Genomic DNA, 25,850 nt, shown 5'->3' on the forward strand with positions numbered 1-25,850 from the left:
AATCTATTGTGTATAAAATGATGGGTCACTGTAGAGGTAATTTGCATTTCCCTAATTATTTATGAGGTTGTGTATCTTATCATAAGTCTGTGTATCTCTGTGAAATGCCTATTCACATGTTTACTCCTTTTTCTTTTAAGCTGTCTGTCATTTCCTATTGATTTTTTGGAGTTCTTTCTATTCTGGACACAATCCTTCATCAGTGATATGTATTACAAATACCTTCCCTAATTTTAGAAGTTGTACATTCACTGCCTTTCTAGTATATTTTTAGAAAAGTTTTCAGTTTTAATATAGCTGAATTTATCAATATTTTCCTTTGTGGTAAGCAATTTTTGTGTCATGATTTTAAAAATCCTTCTGTATCCTTAGTTCAGAAAGATATTCTATAATTTTTCTCAGATTTTTGTTTCATCTTTTACATCTGTTTTTAAACCATATGGAATTGGGTTTTGTGTATCAGGGTACATTCAATCTGATTTAATTTTTTTCCAAACGGACAACCAATTGTCCCAAAACTTTTATTGGGAAAAAAAAATGCTTTCCCCACGACTCTGTAGTGCCACCTCTATCCTACATTAAGAACCCCTACAGGAGTGTGTCTGTTTCAATGCTCTCTATTCTGTTCCATTAGTTATTTTAACTATCCCTGTCCATGACCACATTGTCTGAACATATAAAGATATAATAAGAGCTTTATAAGTCTTAATATAAAGACTCCAATTTATTCCTCTTCTTCAGCAGTGCACTGGCAATTACATCTTGGGCTTTTGTTCTTCCATACAAATTTTACAAAAAGTTAGTCAAACTGTCATGGATTAATGAAATGGAAAAATAGAATAATGAAATCTTATTTTTATTCCTTCATTCTTTCTATTTTCTTTGGGGTTCTTCTGTTTTTATAGCTTAAGGTGGAGGCTGCTTGGGTCATTAATTTTCAGACTTTCTTCTTTTCTAATAGAAGCTTTAAAGGCTAAATATTTCCTTTTAAATATTCGTTTAACCTTCATCTTACAAGTTTTGATATAATATTTCACTATGATTCTGTTTTAATTATTCTTATTTTATACTATAATTTTCCTTTGATGCATAAGTTATTTAGAAGTGTGTTTTTTTAATTTTCAAAGGTACAGGACAATTTATCTTTTTATTTTAAATGTCTAAATTGAACAGACATCAGGGAATTGGCCTGCATGGTACCAATTCTTTGAAATCTGTCAAGATTGCTTTATGGACTAGCATGTGGTCAGTCTTTGTAAATATTTCATGTGTGCTTTAAGATAATGTGTATTCTCTAACAGTTTGGTACACTATTTTTTATATATCCATTAGTGCATTTTGTATTAAATTTTATTTTGTTTGAAAATTTTAGCAAACTGAAACCAACACATAAAAAGGATGATACAGTTGGGCTTATCCCAAAACTACAAAGTTGTCTTAGCATTCAAAAATCAATCAGTATAGTGTAAAGCATCTATTCGCCAATGATAAAAAAAATCAATTAGTATAATTCACCATATTAACAGAAAAACCATATCATCATCTCAATTCCGAAACACAGATTCGGAAAAACCATTTTACAAAATCCAATATCCATTAATGAGCAAAAAACAAAACAAAACGAAAAAGTTTCAGCAAACTAGAAAAAGGCAGAAACTTTCTCAACCTGAAGGAGGACATCTATAAAAATCCCACAGCTAACACCATATTTGGTTCCCTTGTATTTACTGTCATTATTGATATATTTGAATTTGTTCCTTTATTCGTTCCCACTTTTTCTATTCTTTTCCTTCTTGTTGTCTCACTTGCTGTCTCTTGGTGCTACACTCTCTATAATGTTTTCAAACTGATCTTCCTGTTCACTAACTCTCTCTTATTGCACATTTAACCATGTAATTATCAAAGGTTTTCCTCCAACAATTCTATTTTTATTTCTAAATGTTTTATTTGGTTCCTTTTTTTTTTTTTCATTTTTGGCTGCATTGGGTCTTCGTTGCTGCCCACAGCCTTTCTCTAGTTGTGGTGAGCGGGGGCTACTCTTCGTTGCGGTGCGCGGGCTTCTCATTGCGGTGGCTTCTCTTGCTGCGGAGCACGAGCTCTAGGCGCGCGGGCTTCAGTGTTTGTGGCACATGGGCTCAGTAGTTGTGGCTCACGGGCTCTAAAGCGCAGGCTAAGTAGTTGTGACGCATGGGCTTAGCTGCTCCATGGCATATGGGATCTTCCCGGACCAGGGCTCAAACCCATGTGCCCTGCATTGGCAGGCGGATTCTTAACCACTGCGCCACCAGGGAAGCCCTATTTGGCTCTTTTAAAAAATCTGCTGGGTCATTTTTGTTAGTTTCTTATTCCTTGCTCATTTTTGTGATTTCATCTTTTCTTTCCTTCAACCTTTTATACCATGGTTAGTTTATATTCTACTCTGATCATTTTAGTATCTAAGGTCCTGGATAAGGAGTATGCCAATCAACTTTTTGACTTTTCTGCTGACTCTCTCAATCATGGCTGTTTGTTTCCTTGTTAGTTTATTGATCTTTTATTATGAGACCATATTTGCCTGATTTTAATCTGTGGGTAAACTATGCATCTCAGTTGGGCATGCTCTTTTCCAGAGAGCATTTACATCTGCTTTTGTAGGGAGTCAGGTTGTGATACAAACCTGGAACTATTTTATTCCCCTTTTAAAGATACAGACTTAATGTGGAAATTTCAATCTGGGTCCCTCTTCTTGCTACAAGTCCAAATGTAGACTCCTGATATTACTACTGTCCTAGAGTGCCTTTACCTTTCCAATTTGCTTTCTCCTTACAGCTCACTTGCTGGGTTTCAGCTCACTTTGGGATGGATTGAGCTAAAAAGTACAGTCTTTGGAGATTTTTTCTGACTGCTTGCAATTTCATTAATGTACTAAAGCATGTGTTTCACCCAAGATCTAGGCATTTCGCTATGGTTGGGTCTGTCAGAGTCTTCATCAGAAGCTGAAATCCAAACAATGAGCCTTCCAAAAGCATCCATATCATCTACATTTGTCCAATAAGTTGAGTGAGAGAGTTTATTGGCTTTTCAAACATCATTTTCAAATTCCAAATTTCAAACACTCATAAGAGCATCTGTAATCCGGGGTGCATTTTTAAATTAGATAAAATCTCAAATGTTATTGTTTATTAAATATTCTGCTTTAAACATTTGTTTCTTTAATTCTCTTTTCAAAATCTCCTCACAGTGATTTTTTTAAAACCTCTTATATTAATCTATACAAATTTCTTGAAAACATTTTACTAAAGTTCAAACTTCCCAATAACTCTATAATAGTAAATATAATCATTAGAAACTTCCTCCATTCTATCCTTAACAATATTCAAAAGGTACATACGTGAGAAAATTTAAAAGCTTGAGACAAGATAATCTGCACACTTCGAACACCCCTTGAAAGATATTTTGGATTCAACCCACATTTCAGATAGATGTTTAAAATTTTTGTTTAATTTAATATTACTTTCTTTAAATTAGAGGATTCTGCTCTTGATAATGTAATCTCCTATATCTTGTTAGCAAGCTAAAAATATCAGTCTACATAACTAACCTCACATTTACTGGTCATTACATAATCCCTTTTCAGCCTTGACCTCATATAATTGGTGTTCTCCATTATCTTCTATAAATCCTGCCCCAAATTAAACTGAGTTATCTTAATAGACAGAGCCCTAGAGCAATAATTATAAGTTCTCAAGTCTAGCTCCTGTTCATTAAACAACTCACTTTGGATTCAGATGACAGACTCTTATGTATTTCCCTTTGGAAAATGAGACTACAGCAATATTGCTCTATTTCTCAAGGGTGCTGTAAAGAGAAACATAAAAGCTTTATTATTATTGTATCTATAAATTCTGAGCCATCCAGAATAAAGCCTTTCTCTGCAGTAACTTAGTAGTCTTAAAGGAATATTTGCTTTAAGCAAACATATGCAAAACTTGTGTATAAGAATCCACATACACTCAAAAGATAAATCATGGGTTGGTTAGGCTGATAATTGATTTTGCAAAAAATACCTATGAGAGTAGATATCCCCTTTAAAACATGACTCAAGTAATTCAAAATGAGGTTTACATATTAATTAGCGGAAGTGTGTTTGTTTTATCATACCTGTGTATATTTACCTTCTTGAAACCAGAGATCCTGTCTTATTCTTCTTTGTGCCCTACCCCCCAGGATCAAGCATTGTGCTTTGCAAAAAATAAGCCCTCAATATACGGTGATTGAACAGAAATAAACTGAACAGAACTTTAATTCATTATCTTCCTCCTCAAAATAAGTAGTAATGCCTTTATAGGACTCCAATATAATTTTTATTAATTTATATTATGTATTCACTTCAAATGAGTATAATATCAATTTTTAAGGAAAATCCACCTACATGCTTTTGTCACCCTGGGGCGAGGGGTGGCCCATGGCGGGAAATGATCTTTGTACAAATTAACTCCAATAACGTTTCTAGAGAAGGATCTCCCTCCTCCCCCCTTACCTTTTCTTCCTTCCCTCCCACTCTGGCTTCTCAAAGTGGGTTTAAAGAATAATTTAAGTTTACTGAGTTGCCTTACCTGACTAAGTGCAGGTATAAGTATGGATTCCAATAAGAAGGAAATGAAATAATGTTCAATCCCACAGTGGGATGCAAGAAATTTAAGCAAACTCCTACTAGAAATAGATTTCTAGCAGAAGGTAGTTGGGAGCCACTGCTTTGTTCACATAAAAAGTGCTCAACTTCAGGCCCAAAATAAGCACTGGATTTAAAACAATAACAAGTAGGGCAAGTCAAATCAAAACACATCAATTAAAGAAGATAATGGTCCTAAAACCATCCACTACATCGCTGATCATCACTTGCCCAACACCTGGTATCTACAGACACTAGGGACACAAGGGCAGAAAGCTCTGACCCTGCCCGTGAAGAGGTTTGGAGAATTCAGTTAAGAGCACAAACTGATGATCAATGGCTGGGAAGACAGATTCATTTCGGTTGTGATACTAATAAAAATGAAATAGGATAGGTAAACACAAGAACTGATTTTTGACACTTTAAAAAATCAGAATATTTCATATAAAAATGGGAATTTTCAGCTTACCTTGGAAAAAATCTGAGATCTAGCATCACTGAACTCACATTCTCCTCCTGGCAACCATAGGAGCAGAATCTGTCTGGATCAGAGGGAGTGTGTGCTCTCTACTGAAACACACCACTCCCTACTGTCTTATGCACCTTCCTCTTTGCTCACCTACACTATCTGCCTGGCCCTTGACCCATTGGTTGCATGCAGAAGATATGAATATTTCACTATAACAATTAATACATAATAGTACTTGATCACGATATATAATTTTAATTGATAAATGATATTAAAAAATTCATATTTATTATGTATTTACTCAATGTCATGCATTATTTACTATACACAAGCTCTCATTTAACCTCATAATAGGAGACAGGAACACCAATATCTCTGCTTTACACAGATGGAAAAACTGAAGTCTAAAGAAATTAAATAGTTTGGTCAATATTACAGTGCTTATTCATGATGAAGTTAACAGACTCAGGCATGTCCATTTGAGACCATAACCAGAGCTATTTTTTTACTGTACTATTCATCAATGCAGGCTGGGTGGTCTGAGAAGCTTCATAAAGAAGAGATATACAGAAGACCAAAAAGCACATGAAAAGATGCTCAACGTTGCTACTTATTAGAGAAATGCAAATCAAAACTACAATGAGGTATCATCTCACACCGGTCAGAATGGCCATCATCAAAAAGTCTACAAATAATAAATACTGGAGAGGGTGTGAAAAAAGGGAACCCTCCTACACTGTTGGTGGGAATGTAAATTGGTGCAGTCACTATGAAGAACAGTATGGAGATTCCTTAAAAAACTAAAAATAGAGCTACTATATGATCCAGCAACCCCACTCCTGGGCATATATCCAGAGAAGACCATAATTCGGAAAGATACATGCACCTCAGTGTTCATTGCAGCACTATTTACAATAGCCAAGACATGGAAGCAACCTAAATGTCCATAGACAGATGAATGGATAAAGAAGATGTGATACATATATACAATGGAATATTACTCAGCCATAAAAAAGAATGAAATAATGCCATTTGCAGCAACATGGATGGACCTAGAGATTATCATACTAAGTGAAGTAAGTCAGACAGAGAAAGACTGATATCATATGATATCACTTATATGTGGAATCTTAAAAAATGATACAAATGAACTTATTTACAAAACAGAAACAAACTCAAAGACTTAGAAAACAAACTTATGGTTACCAAAGGGGAAAGGTGGGAGGGATAAATTAGGAGGTTGGGATTAACATATACACACTCTATATATAAAATAGATAATCAGCAAGGACCTACTGTATAGCACAGAGAGCTCTACTCAGTACTCTGTAATAACCTATATGGGAAAAGAGTCTGAAAAAGAATAGATATATGTATACGTATTACTGAATCACTTTGCTGTACACCTGAAAGTAACACAACATTGTAAATCAACTATACTTCAATATAAAACAGAAAGAAAGAAGGAAAGAAAGAAAGAAAGAAAGAAAGAAAGAAAGAAAGAAAGAAAGAAAGAAAGAAAGAAAGAAAGAAAGAAAGAAAGAAAGAAAGAAAGAAAGAAAGAAAGAAAGAAAGAAAGAAAGAAAGAAAGAAAGAAAGAAAGAAAAGGAAAGATGACTTTGAGATGAATGGTTTCTGTCTCTCCTTCCTGTCCTCTTTTAACTTGAACTTCATAGCCCTCTGTTTATGGAGTAACACAGCACTGAGTATTATTTGCTATAGAATATGACAGAATGACTCTATACAGGTGTATTTCTTGTATAGTGAGAACAGTGTGATATTGCCCAGACGTGAATCATGACAGGCTTTTAACAGAGATGGGATTTCCTCTAAAGAGTGGGATGTACATGGTGTCAATCATGATGGTTATCTGGCTGTCAGTTGCCTAGGGATTGGAGGTGTGTCCTTCAACCTGGAAAGCAGGACAGACAATATATAAGTGGAGTTGGGGATTCCCTACTTGGTGGTGGGCCCTAGAGGAAATTTACATCTTTGTCTTGGCTCTTCCACATGGGGGCAGGGATGGGAAGGAGAAAATAAGTTATCCTCAGAACAGGAAACAAGCCAAGAGTTGTGAAGCCAGAAAGCTTAGCAAGGTGCCTGAAAAACTGTTCCAGAGCTTTGGGTACCGAATATTAAAAACCTTCTCAGACCATGGAATGAGTCGAGGCCTGGGAGCCCTGGAAGCTCCTTAGCTAAGGTACAATCAGAGAGAAATGTGTACCTCGTAAGCCTAATTCATTTTATGTTTCTTTTATTTTCTTGGTCCATTTGCTTTGCGTTCCCTTAGGTTGGAGCCAAGTATTTTTTAAATTTCCACTAATTTTAGTTGAAACAAATGAGAGGGTTTTCATCTATGCTTGAGCTGGAGTTTTAACAGGAAGTAGGGCTCCTCAGAGAGCACGTGAGGCAGATACCTTGAGAAAACCCAGAGGGAGCAATGTCGGCCCCTCTGGCCACCTGGAGAATCTCCTTCTTGTAATAAAACCTTGGAGAGTCTTTATACTTTTTTTTTGGGGGGGGGGCCGCATTGCGCAGCATGCAAGATCTTAGTTCCCCAATCCCCGTCCCTTGCTGTGGAAGTCCGGAGTCTTAATACTGGACCGCCAGGGAAGTCCCTCTTTATACTGTTTTTTATAGAAGAAGTTTCCACAGAATATTTTGTCTGGAGATATCAAACAATTAGAAGGGGACTTCCCTGGTGGCGCAGTGGTTAAGAATCCGCCTGCCAATGCAGGGGACACGGGTTCGAGCCCTGGTCCAGGAAGATCCCACATGCCGCGGAGCAACTAAGCCCGTGCGCCACAACTAGAGCCTGCGCTCTACAACACTCAAGCCACGACTACTGAGCCCAAGTGCCGCAACTACTGAAGCCCACGCACCTAGAGCTGTGCTCCACAACAAGAGAAGCCACCGCAATAAGAAGCCCACGCACTGCAGCAAAGAGTAGCCCCCGCTCACCACAACTAGAGAAAGCCCACGTGCAGCACCGAAGACCCAACACAGCCAAAATAAATTAATTAATTAATTAATTTTTTTAAAAAAAGAACAATTAGAAGGAGGTAGAATGGCTAAAGAAGAAAAAACACAGGTAAATGTAGGCAGAATCAATGTAAATCTTTCAAGACAAATTTAATATTTCCAAGTGTGAACATTTTTAAAATCTTGTAAGGCCATTCAAATTGATGTATTATATTTTTCTTCTAATCTTTTCCTTTGGGGATATGTATGCACTTTAATAATAAAAGGTAGTCTGATGCCAAAACAATTTCATGGTTATGAACACAGCCTGATAAAGTGCAGTTGGTAATATTCTTACATTATTTTATACATTGTTAAGGTTTTTAATTATTTGTACTCCGATGCAATAAAATTCTCAATGATTATACCAGTAAAAGGATAGTTATGTCTAGCCTCATACTGAAAAATCATGTTTGAAAAATCATGCTTTTAAAAATGCCTTGATTTTCTGCAAAATCTAAAATGTCTTTGAAATCTCCACATCCTATTGTGCAGTTGCAAGCTGCATGCTTGCTTTGACAACTGCAAAAACCACCACACATGGAAAGCCCTGCTTGGACCACTCCTCACAGGGACTGTCAGTCCTGGAGTATGAGCCCAGATGAAACACTCAGAACCAATCATTTTGCCAAGGATTCTGAACAATCCCCTCAAGAGAGACCTGGTACAGTTTCCTATAAATCATGTATTTGTTTGGCCTGAGGCTGAGCACCTGGTTGCTGCATCTAAAAACTTTTCTTAAGAAATAATTTACCTCAATAATAATGTAGTGGGACTTCCCTGGCAGCACAGTGGTTAAGAATCTGCCTGCCAGTGCAGGGGACACGGGTTCGAGCCCTGGTCCGGGAAGATCCCACATGCTGCGGAGCAACTAAGCCCATGCACCACAACTACTGAGCCTGCGCCCTAGAGCCCACAAGCCACAACTACTGAGCCCACGTGCCACAACTACTGAAGCCCACGCGCCTAGAGCCCGTGCTCCCCAACAAGAGAAGCCACCGCAATGAGAAGCCCGTGCACCGTAACGAAGAGTAGCCCCCGCTCGCCACAACTAGAGAAAGCCTGTGCACAGCAACGAAGACCCAACGCAGCCAAAAATAAATAAATAAATTTATTTTAAAAAATAATAATAATATAGTACCTTTGCATGGTGACATACGGTAACTAGGCTTATCATGGTGATAATTCTGAAATGTATAGAAATATCAAATCCCTGTGTTGTGCACTAGGAACTAACCTAGCCGGTCAATTATACTTCAAAAAGAAACGAACAAACAAACTCATAGAAAAACAGATCAGATTTGTGGTTACCAGAGGCAGAGGGTAAGAGGATAGAAAACTGGATGAAGGCTGACAAAAGATGCAAACTTCCAGTTATAAGATAAGTAAGTAGTAAGGATGTAATGTACAATATAATTAATATAATTAGCACTGCCATATGTTATACATGGAAGTTGTTAAGAGAGTAAATCTCAAGAGTTCTCGTCACAAGGAAAAAAATTTTTTTCTTTTATTTTGTATCTACGTAAGATGATGGATGCTCACTAAACTTATTGTGGTAATCATTTCATGGTGTATGTAAGTCAAATCATCATCCTGTACACCTTAAAATTATATCCCAATAAAACTGGAAGAATAAAAAAGAAAGAATTCATCTAACCAAAAAGCTAAAATTATAGAAACAGGCTTGATCACATGCCTATAAAATAACTGAATGGTAGTGTGGTATGTGTGATATCTAAAGGATGTTTCACCAAGCTTTAAAATGTTTTCCATACTTTTCAATATCCTATGACTTATTTTTTTATAAATATCAAAAGAACAACACACACACACATACGACTCCCAAGAAGGGGCTCCCCTGGTGGGGCAGTGGTTAGGAATTGCCTGCCAATGTAGGGCACACGGGTTCGATTCCTGGTCTGGGAAGATCCCACATGCCGCGGAGCAACTAGACCTGTGCACCCCAACTACCGAGCCTGCGCTCTAGAGCCCGTGAGCCACAACTACTGAGCCCACGCGCCTAGAGCTCATGCTTCGCAACAAGAGAAGCCACCGCAATGAGAAGCCCGAGCACCGCTACGAAGAGTAGCCCCCGCTCGTCGCAACTAGAGAAAGCCCGTGCGCAGCAATGAAGACCCAATGCAGCCAAAAATAAATAAATAAAATAAATAAATTTATTTTTAAAAAAAGACTCCCCAGCATAAATATCAATTTTTTATTTCTCTAAGCTGGGGCTAAGTTCTCTCTCCTATCTCTCACAGTCCTTTTTCTGTAATTGTTTTGTGATATTTTCCCACCTTCTACCTTGTGTGTCTGTTATTTATGTATTTATCATAACTTCTACTAAAATTTACACAAGATCTACTCTCACTTCTTTTTATTATCTGAATGACCAAATACTTGCTAAGTGTACACATAAATGAATGAATAAACAAAACCACTGAATATGTACAAAGCTAAATCCTTTTGTCATCATGAGCCGTTATATAAAATTTCCTAAGTGTCTAAGAGTGAGCTTTACTAAGCAGTGTAACTTTCTGGTGCTGGGCAACAAAGATGCAGAAAAAAAACCGGGAAGAATCGACTCTATAACAATGCTTACTTAATTGTGACTACACCAATAAATAAATTCCCTATGATAAGAAAGCACACCAGAAAACTTAGAGTGAATGTCAGTTATCCTTCTTCAACAGCAGAATTTGTAGCAAAGCTTTATAGTAATACATCATAATATTGATTCTAAATATTTTTGAAATACCACTGGCTATGCGAGCATTAGCAACAGACATGTGATGACCACTCCGAGAGCTGAGTAATTTACTGTACTAGCCTATAGAACATACAGGTATTTAAGAACAGAGACCTATCATAAATGCCAGAGAAAGTATGATGATTTCAGGACAAGCCAACAAAGTAACTTACCATAAGGGGTAATCAATGACTGAAATCATTGCCTCTGTTATTGAGGCAAAATTAAATCCAAAGCATTTTCAAGAACAAAAGCCAAAACTTGTATCCATTCTTAACATACTCAGAGTAAAAATTAGAGTGAACATCCTTAACTTCATACTACAGTATCATAAGTAAGAGTGGACAGTTCAAATTTACAACACTCTACTGAATCTTTACTATTATGTCCACATAGCAGCTCCCAAAAGTAAGTCACATAAACTTGGCTTCATAAACATGGACTTGAGATGAGATCTTTGACTACACTTTCTCATTCATCCATTCTAGCTGCCTTCTGAGTTGAAACATTATATGAGAATTGAGAAAATAATAAGAAAATATTCTCTGAAAAGGAGTGCATATTGGGAAGACCAAAAAAAATTGATTTTGTGAATTAAAGTGCAATTGAAGAGCAAACACTTCTCTCATAAAAATTACATAAGCTCTTAAGAATCCTCAATGGAACTCTTAAAGAAAAATATCTCTGAGGCTTCTCCACAAAGCCACTTAAAGAATGCATTTCCCAATTCATTTCTGATTGACCAATAAAAGACAGAAACTAAGCATCTTTTTTTCAGTACCAATTAGGAGATCACACAGCCAAAAAATATCACTCAGTCATCTGAACAAAGGCATACTTTTCAAACAGGGCTTTCTCCTGAAATCCCTATGCTATTGAAATTCCTGTTATTGTAGAGAGAATCCTAGAACAGAGACAGAACTGAGAATTCCAGATAAGAAAGGAGAGATAACATCACTGTCTTTCAGCAGAGGAAATTAAGAGATGCTGAAAGTGTATATAGGACATGCTCTCAGAGGACTGTGGAAAAAACATCCATGAAATTAAACACACACACACAGATGTGCACACACACACTCATGAAGGGAGGAAAACTGACGTCACTGAAATAGATTAAACAACAAATGACAGAAAAATGACAGCTTTCTGCCCCATGTGTGCTGCCTCGCTGGGAAAAGATGTCAAAAATACAATCTTTCAAAACCTAAATATAAGGACATCCAAAATGGTCTTCGAAAAACAAGGAAAAAACGGTCAGAAAAGAGAAAATTGAAGTCAAATGATATACTTGGTCTTATTTTTTAAAAATCAAGATATTAAAAAATTAAACATGACTTTCCTGTTGGATACTAAGAATTAAAAACCTGTTTATATGTTAAAAAAAGGTAATATGCTATATGTTTATATATAATGTGTCATATGTAAAAAAAAAAAAAAAAAAAAAGGTAATTCCCCCGCATGTCAATAACCCTGTAATAAACCCTGTAGTAAATAGGCACTTTGAAACAGATGAGGAAATGGGAATTGTCTGGAATAACGGCACGGGATTTTACAGCCCCACCACTCAGTCTATTATGCCTATAGAAACACATTAAATAGGACTAGTCAGATCGAGAATTCACATTCTCCAGACCAAAGATACTGGTGTTTCTTCTTCTCTTGCAGAAAAGCAATACGTTAACCCAGGCTCATCTTGAGAGAGTCCAAGCAAATTCACCCGGTTCCCAAGTCTGTCCAGTCAGCACCACGGGGAGCACCAAGTGGTTTCCCACCTCTCACAGCTGGAAGGCCCGGCTATTGACTTCCAAACGTTAAGGGAGAAAGTGCTGGGGATGTGAAGAAGGATTACCAACACCTTAATCACAAGATCTGAGACACCTCCGTTTTTGTTCTCTTACCTCTCACACATTCTTAGAAACCTAGTACCTGGTACAAAGAGACCCACAGTAGATTTTTTTTCTGAGTATTGAACTGTTAAAGCCACAACCTTCCACCCTACAGAATTATTGCTACAATTTTACAGCACAGATGAATTTCCATCTTCTGTGGAAACATAGGAAAGGCCGAAATAAGTCTGATTTGTTTAGAGTAAATAGATATCTTCATTTGGACTTCTAAAATTCAGAAAGCAGAATTACATTCAGTAAGAAATATTGAAGGCCTTAGTTCATTTGATATTAGTATTAAAATATTTTAAAGACAGTTAACCCAAATGAAAAAACTCCAAGTAAGTTTTCATAAGCAATCAAAAATTTTAAGCTGCTGTTTTGGAGCAGAGGAAGATATTAACACTCAACCAAAAAGGATATCAACCTAAACAAAGATCATGTCCAAAAATAAGATTATGCAACACTGTTAATCAACTATACTCCAATAAAAATTAATTTTAAAAAAACAAAAATTAGTTTATGTACATATATATGTACCTGTATATATATACACATATATACATATACATGTACTTTGCCATTATCCAATTTTTGAATTAAAAGTTAGAACACTTTGTCATGTTTATATTTCAAAGATGCTGAACACAGCCCTAGTAGAGTTATGCCTGAGATAAGTATAATGCATTTTTTATCATCCTGAAAGCATTTATTCCCTAAAAAAAAAAAAATACAGAGAAGTAAAGTATATCAGGCAAGGTGACAGATAAACCATTATCCCTTCAAAAATCAAAGTGCATTTTTGCTGACAAGGTAAAAGGCGTACTGAAATAGGCACAAGGCAGTACGCACTTATAGAAGCAGCCTTTCTTCAATGCCTGAGAAATGTAAACCACACCAAACTTCTCCCACTCTACCAATGCACATCTCTCAAGTGGGCGTTCCAGAGGCAGAGCAAGTCTGCCCTCAGAGCCAGCTGGAAAACTCCTCAGAAGCAGACCTCCTATTACAAGTTGAATTGTGTTCCCCCAGAAAATATGTTTAAGTCCTAAACCACAGAACTTGTGAATCTGACCTTATTTGGAAATAGAGTTCCGGTAGATGTAATCAAGCTCAGATGCAACTATCGGGGTGAGTCCTAATCCAATGACTGATGTCCTCATAAGACAAGGGAAATTTGGGCACAGAGACACAAAGAGGGAAGAGGTGAAGATGGAGGCAGAGACTGCAGTGATGCTGCCACAAGCCAAGGAATGCCTGAGGCACCAGAAGCTGGAAGAGGCGAGGGACGATCCTCACCCAGAGGCTTTGCAGGGAGCGCGGCCCTGCCTACAACTTGATTTCACACTTCTAGGCTCTAAAATTGCAAGAGAACAAATCTCTGCTGTTTTAAATCACCCAGTTTGTGAGACTTTGTTATGGCAGTCCTAGAAAACTAATACACTCTCTTAGTCATTATGTTGTAGAGACGTGAAGGAGAAGACAACAAGACAGGGTACCGCACAGATACAAATTTTAGGCTCATCTGGGACATTGACTATCCCTTAAAGAATAAACATTCAGGGGGCTTCCCTGGGGGCGCAGTGGTTGAGAATCTGCCTGCCAATGCAGGGGACACGGGTTCGAGCCCTGGTCTGGGAAGATCCCACATGCCGCGGAGCGGCTGGGCCCGTGAGCCACAATTACTGAGCTTGCACGTCTGGAGCCTGTGCTCCGCAACAAGAGAGGCCGCGACAGTGAGAGGCCCGCACACCGCGATGAAGAGTGGCCCCCGCTTGCCACAACTAGAGAAAGCCCTCGCACAGAAACGAAGACCCAACACAGACAAAAATAAATAAATAAATAAAAATTAAAAAAAAAAAAAGAATAAACATTCAGAAATTTCCACAAAGGTTCTTGCTCCTTGGGTGTGTGGTGTCTAAAAGGGGCAGGTCTCTTGTCCATATCTCACTGAGACAAATACCCCATTCTCTGGAGAAGTGCTCCTGCCCCTGAGTGGGAAGGAAGATATTCAAATAACATATAGGGAGTTTAATAATATAATTAAATAAACACACACCTTAACTGGAGAATTGACATTTATCAACACATCACAGAGAATCAAACTTGAAAGGTAGATAACTTGACATCACACAACCTCCTTCTAAGTAAGAATAAACTATCTTCCCCTGGGTCCAATGCTACAGAAGAATTAAAATGTTTCATCTAGTCAAAGCCTCAGGCTGCACTTATATTCCTGGACAAAGTGGAAAAACATGCACTGAAAATGGAGGCCTCCAATACATCCAGGAGTCTATCGATTTAAATAAGTGTAGTCACTCCTGCTTTAAGAGGACTAGATAGACCAGCATAAAACTAATTGTGACATTACTAACATATACTAATTAAATATAAATTGTACTCCCTGGTATTTAGGAGAAAAGGTGTGCTCATTCAAAATCTTGTCTTAAGCCCAACAACGTAGCAGAAAGAATATTTTTAAACCAAAAATGTCTTTCATAAGCCTTGACAAGGATCATAACTTAGATCAAAACTGACAAAATATATTCTCAAAAAGAAGCTGGAATTGAGCTGTGTAGAAGAAAAGCACTAAAACTCTAGGACATCTTAGGCAAGTTAAGAAAATTCTCACACATCTCAATATAACTGCCATCATCTACTAAATTTAGAAAAGTATTGCAGTTTCACAAGTATGGATTATTCACAAACACAATTTTTTTCCTCTGATTAAATGAGCCCTGCCGGGTAAAGCTGTCATCTCTAACTCAGGTTAATTTGGGGAAACCTGGTCTTTCCAGATGGCATCAAGGAGAGCAGACAGCTAATATGAGACTACATTCCAAGTTTTTATCTTAATGTGGAGAGCAAGAGCTGTTGGCCTCTGAGCTTGCTTTGATCCATTTCTTAAACCAGCACTCCATGGAATTCACATTCCTCCTAAAATGTCACATTTCTCCGCCAGAAAACTACCAGTTATTACCCTGAAAGTCTGCAATACAGCCTGCTGCAAACCTGGCTGAACCACCTTCTCTGTTACAGAGTAGACAAAATATAAAATAACAGCACATCCTATGTCTTTACTGCATCAAACATATGGCTAATTTAGTGCCCAAAAGCTTACCTGTCTTCCAGATTAGTTTAAGAAACAGCACTACAAATCTCTGGCCATTTTGCAATCCAGCCAGGAGCTGTTCACCTGCCAAAATGCTGATTAATTAAACGACCTTTCGTTATATTTCCCGACTTCTGATTTGTGGATGTGCAGCTGTGCTCCAAGCATCTTTTTTCATGCTCAAAGCCAATGCCTTGGAAAGTAAGATTGGGCAAGAATTTCTCAGCCTTAACAGGTGAGGAGACTATCTCCAAAAAGTGGAACATCTAACCCAGAGACACAATTAAGGGAGAATGACCCAGCATTAACAACCAGAGCAGTGTTACAAAAATACAACCCACATTAAAACTTCCACCCAAGAAAATCTGGTGGGGAAACTCAAGTTTTCCATTAAACCAGTTTTCGCAATTCAGCCTGCACACTGAAATCATCTCAAGCAACTCTTGAAAAATGTTGATGCCAGATTCCATCCCAACTGAATCAGAATCGCTGGGAGAAGGACTCGGTCATTAGGATCCTTTAAAAGCTCCCCAAGGTGATTCTAATGTTCAACTGTAATTGAGAACTACTGATGTAGAGCAGGGGTCAGCAAGCTTTTTCGGTAAAGGGCCATCTCATAAATATTTTAGGCTCTGTGGGCAGTTAGTCTCTGTCACAACTACTCAACTTTGCTGCTCTGGCACAAAAGTAGCCACAGACAATACACAAATGAACAAGTGTGGCTGTTAATTAGGAACACTGAAATGTGGATTTTATAAAAACTTCTACATGTCACGAAATACTATTCTTCTTTTGATTTTTTTCAATCGTTTGAAAATGTAAAGACCAATTTTAGCTTGCCATACAAAAACAGACGGCAGGCCGGATCTGGCTGGGCCATGGTCTACTGACCCCTGATCTACACTACACACAGAATATACTTATCCTGGAGCTTTTCTCAAAGACAACAGTTGCTCAGTGACTCACTGAATCTGTCCTAGAAAAGATCCCCTTCAAAGCATGGATACCTTCAGATTCGAGTTGGTCCAGACCATAGGAGGCAGCTGTATTAACATAGCTAATGGATGGAGCAGCTGTTCTTCTCTCGGAAGATGCCTCAGGGTCAGCAAGCGCTGGGGAAGTGCTAGGTGCTTCCTCCATCATCCCAGGGGGCGTCACTGGAGAACCCACAATTGGTGTGAACAACTCCTCGTTCGGCCCTGTGACTGTGTCCATTAGGTCTGCCAAACACAAGGGACATGACCCAAAGGTGATCAGTAAGGGGAATATATACATATGCTTTTACTTCTTAAGCAAGAAATGACGAATGAAGCCAGTATCTTATATACAGTAAGTGTGGCACTTAGACCAGCTCTTCCTTCCCACATTGCACCAATCCAGCCACCCGAGGCAAACACTTTATCTTCCAGGAAAATATATTATCTCAAATCAGAACTTTGTTTTCAAATGTTAATCTCCCATTTATTCTATTAACAATATTATGGATTTTGTGGGATTTTATATAACCTATTACCAAAGGTAGAAAATTTAACCAAAATTTATTTAAATATACCCCAAGGATGACTTTTAAAAATCAAGTCAAAGAATAAAAGCTTAGATCTGTGTCTGCAATATGCTCAATTTTAAAGCGGCCAAATTTAGCCCCAGATATTCCCAAATCTAGAAACTCTAGATTAGTAGTATTTTGCAAGCTTGGTGGATCATCAGAATCTCTTGAGGTAATTTTTTAAATGTCAGTTTTCATGCTTTCTACATATCCCAACTTATCGAATCAGAACCTCCTTGGTGATGAAGCCTGAGAAACTATTTGTGAAAGCTCCCAGGACATGGATCCACAGATTCTCATATACATTGCTGTTTGCAGTATAAATGGAAGCAACCACTTTGGAAAGTAGTTAGGCATTGCTTCCTAAAGTCAAATATTCATATGCCCTATTGTCCAGCAACTCAGTTCCTAGGTATATACCCAAGAGAATCTCCTACACACGTGCAATGGAGAATATGTAAAAGAATATTCACGGCAGCCGTGTTCACAATAGCCAAACCTGGAAATGACCCAAATGCAAATCACTAGAAAAGACTGGATAAAGATTGGGTGAATAAACTGTGATACATTTTCATAATGGAATATTGCAAGCAGTCAAAGCAAAAGAACCGCAGTAAGTAAATACAGACCTTAGAATATTAAGTAAAAAAAAAAATAAGTCCCAAAAAGGCTATCCATAGCACAATACTGTTTTGATAAAGTAAAAAATCTAAAAGTTTTAAATGTATAATATCAGGAGTACATACAGACATGATAAAACTAAAAGAAAAGGAAGTCAAGGAAATGATGAACACAAGATTCAGGTTAATGGTTAACAGAGGAGGATGGGGTTTAGATGGGAAGGGTCATGGGGTTACCTGTAGGTTACTGACAAGAGCCTAAGGGTTTTTTTTGCAGGGGAGGCAGGCAGGCAGGATTAGAAGGTATTTATGACATTGTTAAAGATAACTCAATTAATAAATAAAAGTAGGATTTACTTAGACCAATGATGAGACAGAGACATGAAGTCCAAAAATAATAACTAAATAATAATAATTTTTGTAATTCTCAGGTGACTCTGATGACCACCCAGATTCGAAAACTTCACGGTCCTTAAGATATTAGAGCACCTGAGGGCCTCCTACATAGAAAGTACTTCTTATACATTATTCGAAATCCTTAAAATAACCCATAAGACAGGTAGGCATTATTTAAAGAGGAACAAACCAAGGCTTGGAGACATTAAGAAATTTTCTTGAAGCCACAATGCTAGTGAGGGCCAAAGCTGGGATTCAAACCCAGGTCTTTGTTGGTTTCACCCCCAGGTCCTTGCTGGTTTCACCCCCCTGGCACCTAGCAGCCAGACGTGTCAAACTAGGGGAGAGTTCTCAGGAGGCTTGGGCTTCGTGGGCCTCAGAGATGAGCCACCAGGAGATTTTACTTGGGAACTAACCCCTTGTCCTTTAGCTGTGCCACACCTCTCCAAACAAGGAGTTCACCTACCTTTCCTGCTGAAAAAATATACCTCCAGGTGAGGTGTGTCTGTGTGTGTGTGTGTGTGTGTGTGTGTGTATGTCTGTGTATGTGTGTGTGTGTGTGTATGCGTGTGTGTGTGTGTATGTCTGTGTATATGTGTGTGTGTGTCTGTGTGTGTGTGTGTATGTCTGTGTATGTGTGTGTGTGTATGTGTGTACGTGTGTGTGTATGTGTGTGTGTGTGTGTGTGCCCTGGTGACAGGGCCATCTGCCTCACTCATTCTACTCCTTATCAACTCCGAAAAGATCCACCCCCAAAACGCTGAGTACAATTCTCTCCCTTACAGACCTTCTACAGCGGGAGTAACTTCGAAAGACAGAGGGACGGGTGTCGTTGAAACCCCAGTGGCCAGAGGCTCCCATCTTCTCGACAGCTGAGTAACACCAGGAGCATCAGCTGTGGCAGAGGGCAACTCTTTCCCTCCCTCAGTCTCGACATCTCCTCTGGTAACCTCGAGGGTAGAAACCTGCTGCTCTTGCATCACTGAAGATAAACTGGCTTCTGCTTCTTGAACAGCTGTTGTCATCTCTTGAGTAATGATGTCTTAAAAGGGAGGAAACAACATTTTTCAATACACTAAATCCCTATACCTGAAAAAGTCACTATATAATTAATAATTTAAAAAAAAAAAGCAGACAGCCGTTTCAGAGAATGAGAAGGGAGAGAAACAAACTGCCAGTAAATAAATGTTTTCAGTGTTGCTGTTTTCAGGAGTCATGAATCAATCTAAGACAGAGATAAAGATGTTAATATAAAAAAAAATAACATTTAAAACAAAACAGGAAAATCAACAGCTGAGCTCCCTTTTATGAATATCAACATAATCAATTTGTTCAGAAACAAATTATACAAAACTAAGTTCAAAAATTCTCTGAAGCAGGGACTTCCCTGGTGGCACAGTGGTTAAGAATCCACCTGCCAATGCAGGGGACACGGGTTCAAGTCCTGGTCCAGGAAGATCCCACATGCCACGGAGCAACTAAGCCACAGCTACTGAGCCTGTGCTCTAGAGCCCGCGAGCCACAACTACTGAACCAGTGTGCCACAACTACTGAAGCCCGCGCACCTAGAGCCCATGCTCCACAACAGGAGAAGCCACCACAATGAGAAGCCCACCCACCACAACGAAGAGTAGCCCCCGCTCGCCACAACTAGAGAAAGCCTATGCACAGCAACGAAGACCCAACGCAGCCAAAAATAAATAAATAAATATAAATAAATTTTAAAAAAAAATTCTCAGAAGCACTTGTATATATTAATTTTCACATTTGCATTCCTGAAGGGGAACAGGAAGTTGACATTTTGAATTAAAGGAATACTAATTACAATAACTAATGTTTACTGAGTTCCTATTAAGTGCATGATGGGCATTATCTTTTTTTTTTTTTCATTTATTTCTGCTCTGATCTTTATGATGTCTTTCCTTCTGCTAACTTTGGGTTTTGTTTGTTCTTCTTTCCCTAGTTCCTTTAGGTGTAAGGTTAGATTGTTTATTTGAGATTTTTCTTGTTTCTTGAGGTAGGCTTGTATAGCTATAAACTTCCCTCTTAGAACTGCTTTTGCTGCATCCCATAGGTTTTGGATCATCGTGTTTTTATTGTCATTTGTCTCCAGGTATTTTTTGATTTCCTCTTTAATTTATTCAGTGATCTCTTGGTTATTTAGCAATGTATTGTTTAGCCTCCATGTGTTTGTGTTTTTTACGTTTTTTTCCCTGTAACTCATTTCTAATCTCATAACATCGTGGTCAGAAAAGATGCTTGATATGATTTCAATTTTCTTAAATTTACTGAGGCTTGATTTGTGACCCAAGATGTGATCTATCCTGGAGAATGTTCCGTGCGCACTTGAGAAGAAAGTGTAATCTGCTGTTTTTGGATGGAATGTCCTGTAAATATCAATTAAATCTCTCTGGTCTACTGTGTCATTTAAAGCTTCTGTTTCCTTATTTATTTTCATTTTGGATGATCTCTCCATTGGTGTAAGTGAGGTGTTAAAGTCCCCCACTATTATTGTGTTACTGTCGATTTTCTCTTTTATAGCTGTTAGCAGTTGCCTTATGTATTGAGGTGCTCCTATGTTAGGTGCATATATATTTATAATTGTTATATCTTCTTCTTGGATTGATCCCTTGATCATTATGTAGTGTCCTTCCTTGTCTCTTGTAACATTCTTTATTTTAAAGTCTATTTTATCTGATATGAGTATTGCTACTCCAGCTTTCTTTTGATTTCCATTTTCATGGAATATCTTTTTCCATCCCCTCACTTTCCGTCTGTATGTGTCCCTAGGTCTGAAGTGGATCTCTTGTAGACAGCATATAGATGGGTCTTGTTTTTGTATCCATTCAGCAAGCCTGTGTCTTTTGGTTGGAGCATTTAATCCATTCACGTTTAAGGTAATTATCAATATGTACGTTCCTATGACCATTTTTGTAATTATTTTGGGTTTGTTTTTGTAGATCCTTTTCTTCTCTTGTGTTTCCCACTTAGAGAAGTTCCTTTAGCATTTGTTGTAGAGCTGGTTTGGTGGTGCTGAATTCTCTTAGCTTTTGCTTGTCTGTAAAGCTTTTGATTTCTCTGTCGAATCTGAATGAGATCCTTGCCGGGTAGAGTAATCTGGGTTGTAGGTTCTTCCCTTTCATCACTTTAAGTATATCATGCCACTCCCTTCTGGCTTGTAGAGTTTCTGCTGAGAAATCAGCTGTTAACCTTATGGGAGTTCCCTTGTGTGTTGTTTGTCATTTTTCCCTGCTGCTTTCAATAATTTTTCTTTGTCTTTAATTTTTGCCAATTTGATTACTGTGTGTCTCGGCGTGTTTCTCCTTGGGTTTATCCTGTATGGGACTCGCTGCGCTTCCTGGACTTGGGTGGCTATTTCCTTTCCCATGTTAGGGAAGTTTTCGACTATAATCTCTTCAAATATTTCCTGTGGTCCTTTCTCTCTCTCTTCTCCTTCTTGGACCCCTATAAAGCGAATGTTGTTGCATTTAATGTTGTCTCAGAGGTCTCTTAGGCTGTCTTCATTTCTTTTCATTCTTTTCTCTTTATTCTGTTCTGCAGCAGTGAATTCCACCATTCTGTCTTCCAGGTCACTTATCCGTTCTTCTGCCTCAGTTATTCTGCTATTGATTCCTTCTGGTGTAGTTTTCATTTCACTTACTGTATTGTTCATCTCTGTTTGTTTGTTCTTTAATTCTTCTAGGTCTTTGTTAAACATTTCTTGCATCTTCTCGATCTTTGCCTCCATTCTTTTTCCGAGGTCCTGGATCATCTTCATTATCATTATTCTGAATTCTTTTTCTGGAAGGTTGCCTATCTCCACTTCATTTAGTTGTTTTTCTGGGGTTTTATCTTGTTCCTTCATTTGGTACATAGCCCTCTGCCTTTTCATCTTGTCTATCTTTCTGTGAATGTGGTTTTTGTTCCACAGGCTGCAGGATTGTAGTTCTTCTTGCTTCTCGGGCATTATCTTATTTTATCCTGCCATGTGTACTAAGGGGAGGTAGGTACTAATATTCTATGGAAGCCATATATCATAGTGGCCAAGAACGCAGGCTCTAGACCCAATTTGCCTGGGTCTCAATTCGGACTCAGCCACCTACTATCTGCATGACCTTGAACGAATTACTTAATTTCTCTGGGCCTTGAGCTTCCTCAGTGGTAAAATGGAAATAATAAGAGTATCTATCTCATAGCATTTTTACAAAGATTAAATTAGATAACACATGTAAAACAGTACATGCCCAGTGCTTCATAAGTATTCAATAAATATCAGATATTATTACCTCATTTTACAAACAACTTAGGTGTAGAGAGGCTAAGGAACCTGACTAAGGTTACATAGTTAGGGCTCTTAACCACTGTGCTAACTGTGCTTATCCCATCAACAGAAGAATGGATAAACACACAGACACACACACACACAGACACACACACACACACAGCGGAATATTATTCAGCCATGAGAAAGGAAATCCTGCCATTGCCTAAGGAACAACTTGGAGTAGCCTCTGTAGAAGATCTGCACTTGCTTTTAAATCATAAAACAGAATGAAACAGACCTGTGGGGTATGACGTATCTATCAGAGGTCCACTTTCTTTACATTATAATCCACTCAAATACATTATTAAAGACTATTTATAAGGGTTAATATTTGCCCCCCTCTTAGGGAGGGGCTATGCTGGAAATTTCAAATACTGAGCCACTGTGAAAACTTAATTTCTAGAAGACTCTATTACCTCTCTTTTTTTAAATACTAATCCTAGATCCTTAGCACATTACCAAGTCCGGTAAATTATGCAATGAGAAATAACATTCTAGAAATAGGTGAAAAGGTTTTCTCAAAGTTTTTATTAATGACATCATTGTTCTTCCTATTACTAAAAATATTTTTCCTCAGAAACAATTTATTTGCTTTAAATAGTGTTTGGATGTTTTTTAGTACAAGCAGTTCCATTTCTTGGTCCCCAATCAGTTTGGACTATTTTTTCTTTGAACTGGAGATTTTTACATTTGATGGATTGATATACCTGGTTATAAGACAACCTTACTTGTGCTTCATATTCATATTTGCTCTTTGTGCCATTGTTTAAGTTTTTTTTCTGAAATAAGATCACACATCTCTTGAGAGATAGGATTCATTGCCCTTTTTGTATCTTTAGCACCTAAGACAATGCTATGTTTGCCATAAAAAGATAATATATAGTTTTATCATTTTAAGCAGTATGCATTCTCCATGTTGCCCTCATTTTTGAAAGCATAATGAACACTTTTGAGAAAAAATATGTCAGAATAAATGTTCACTCTATGGTCATAGTTTCATGAAACAGCAAGAAATATCAAAAGGGCATGGTATGGCCTTCCTTTGTAGGACAGTGGTTAAGGATCCTCCTGCCAATGCAGGCGAAATGGGTTCAAGCCCGGGTTGGAGCCCTGGTCCGGGAAGATCCCACATGTCGCGGAGCAACTAAGCCCGTGCACCACAACTACTGAGCCTGCGCTCTACAGCCCGTGAGCCACAACTACTGAGCCCACGTGCCACAACTACTGAAGCCCGCACGCCTAGAGCCTGTGCTCCACAACAAGAGAAGCCACCAAAATGAGAAGCCCGCGACCGCAACGAAGAGTAGCCCCCACTCACCACAACTAGAGAAAGCCCGCGCACAGCAACCAAGACCCAACGCAGCCAAAAATAAATAAATAAAACAAATAAATTTTTTCAAAAATGGGCATGGTATAATACTTTGAATAAGTGACTGCTGTTAGAGAAAGAAGAGTGAGAGCTAGAAACAGTAATGGGAATTTTTAAAATAACATTCAGAATTTCTCCACATCTCTCATTCTTCCCAATTCCTGTAGAGAAAAAATATATAATTATTATAGATTGCTTTTAAAACCTGATCTTCAAGTGAACCAGCTGAAGAACCAGCTGAATCAGAGAACTGACTATAATCTCAGGATCCTCATCTGTTCATAATACCCAAAAATGCCAAGAAATTATTGCATTCCCTGAAGAAGAGAATGTCTTAAGTAGTCCCTGGGCCCTAAAATGATTGGTATTTGAAGTGTTTACTTCTTTTTTTTTTTTTTTTTTTGAAAGTTAAGGCATTTTAATGGAGTAAAAATTAAGAGTAAAAATTCAGGACACCCAGGAATAAAAGTCCATCTTCCAAGTATTGGAAGCCACCCCCAGTTCCTTGGTTGAATTTCCATCATCAGCTATTCACATATACCCACCCCTATTCCCTCTTTCTTTTCCAATGATGAGTAAAACACACAACCTGCACCCCCATCACATTTACAGAACTCCTGTATAAAATTTCTGTAGAGCCTAACCTGCAGGCTCTCTTGAGTCAACAAATCTGAACACAGCCAGTAGGTTTGCTGAAAGTTGACTTCAAGAACGTGGTAGGATAATGCAATGGCTTGGTCATGACAGTTCATCAGTCACAGTTACCAGCCCTGCAGGGGGTGAGCCTAGACCTTAGACACCCCTCTTAGACAAATAAGGAAGGAAGGCCCTTAGATTTAATTTTGCCTTCCCCATTTCCAGATGGAGAAACTGAGGCCAACAGATTGGAAAAATTTTAATCAAGCTCAGTTGTGAAACCAGCTGACCACATCAGTGTGACTAAACCTTCTCGATTGATTAAAATGTCTTATTGGGCAGAACAGTTCCAAAGTCCCTCTGCCAATGCAACCAGGTGCCACTGGCTTCGTTCAGAAACTAATGACTCTGCAGTTTCTCCAGCTCCTTCAGAAGCTCCTGGGATGAGACACAATCCAGGATATTTCTGAAGCACTCTTTTGACAATGTCACTCTCTGGGTGGAGAAAAGGTGAAAGTTAGCGCCCTCCTGGGGGCTCCACAGACCGTAGTTGTCACACATCCCTCCCTCCTTGAGGTCACTAGGATCAGCATTTGTCCTGGGCAGGGGTTTTGAGGTCACTTAGTGATCTTGAGAAGGAGACTCAAGGAGGAAATCCAAACCTGTTCTGCAAAAGTGACCTTTCTTAAAACTAGATTGTGTGGGATTGAGTGGTTTACTTCTCAGAAATACTTGTAATCACCAGAAAATGGGTAGAAAAGCTTTTTGGCTATTCTCTTACTACTGCTGTCAGTAATCTCAATTTTTCACATTATTTTTAACTCTACAAAACAACAAAAAAAGTAAAGTTGAAAGGAATTATTTGACCATTCCTCTCTCTACCAAGAATATTTAGAAGCTTTTTGATTAATTTGGACAATGCAGGCAATCGGATTAGATAATTCTAGTCTGAATGGTTCTCTATCTTCATTTAGTCATTCAATGAACAGATATTTTCTGAGCACCTACTATGTGCCATATATTGTGCTATGTGCTGGGAATTAAAAGAAGTTGCCTGTTAAAAGACTG

General features: G+C 38.2%; 1 protein-coding gene across 1 annotated transcript in view; it reads right to left on the reverse strand.

Moving 5' to 3' along the window:
• ARMH4 (armadillo like helical domain containing 4) overlaps positions 1-25,850 on the reverse strand; it is a 135,898-nt gene that overhangs the window by 97,881 nt on the left and 12,167 nt on the right. The window contains exons 3-4 of the mRNA XM_061182608.1: positions 19,241-19,495; positions 16,899-17,111 (exon numbers count right to left, since the gene is read on the reverse strand). Of these exons, the coding sequence (XP_061038591.1) occupies positions 16,899-17,111; positions 19,241-19,495 (468 nt within the window). The remainder of the gene's footprint in view (positions 1-16,898; positions 17,112-19,240; positions 19,496-25,850) is intronic.

This window comes from Eubalaena glacialis, chromosome 2 (assembly GCF_028564815.1).
Source record: "Eubalaena glacialis isolate mEubGla1 chromosome 2, mEubGla1.1.hap2.+ XY, whole genome shotgun sequence".
In the NCBI taxonomy this organism is placed as follows: domain Eukaryota; kingdom Metazoa; phylum Chordata; class Mammalia; order Artiodactyla; family Balaenidae; genus Eubalaena; species Eubalaena glacialis.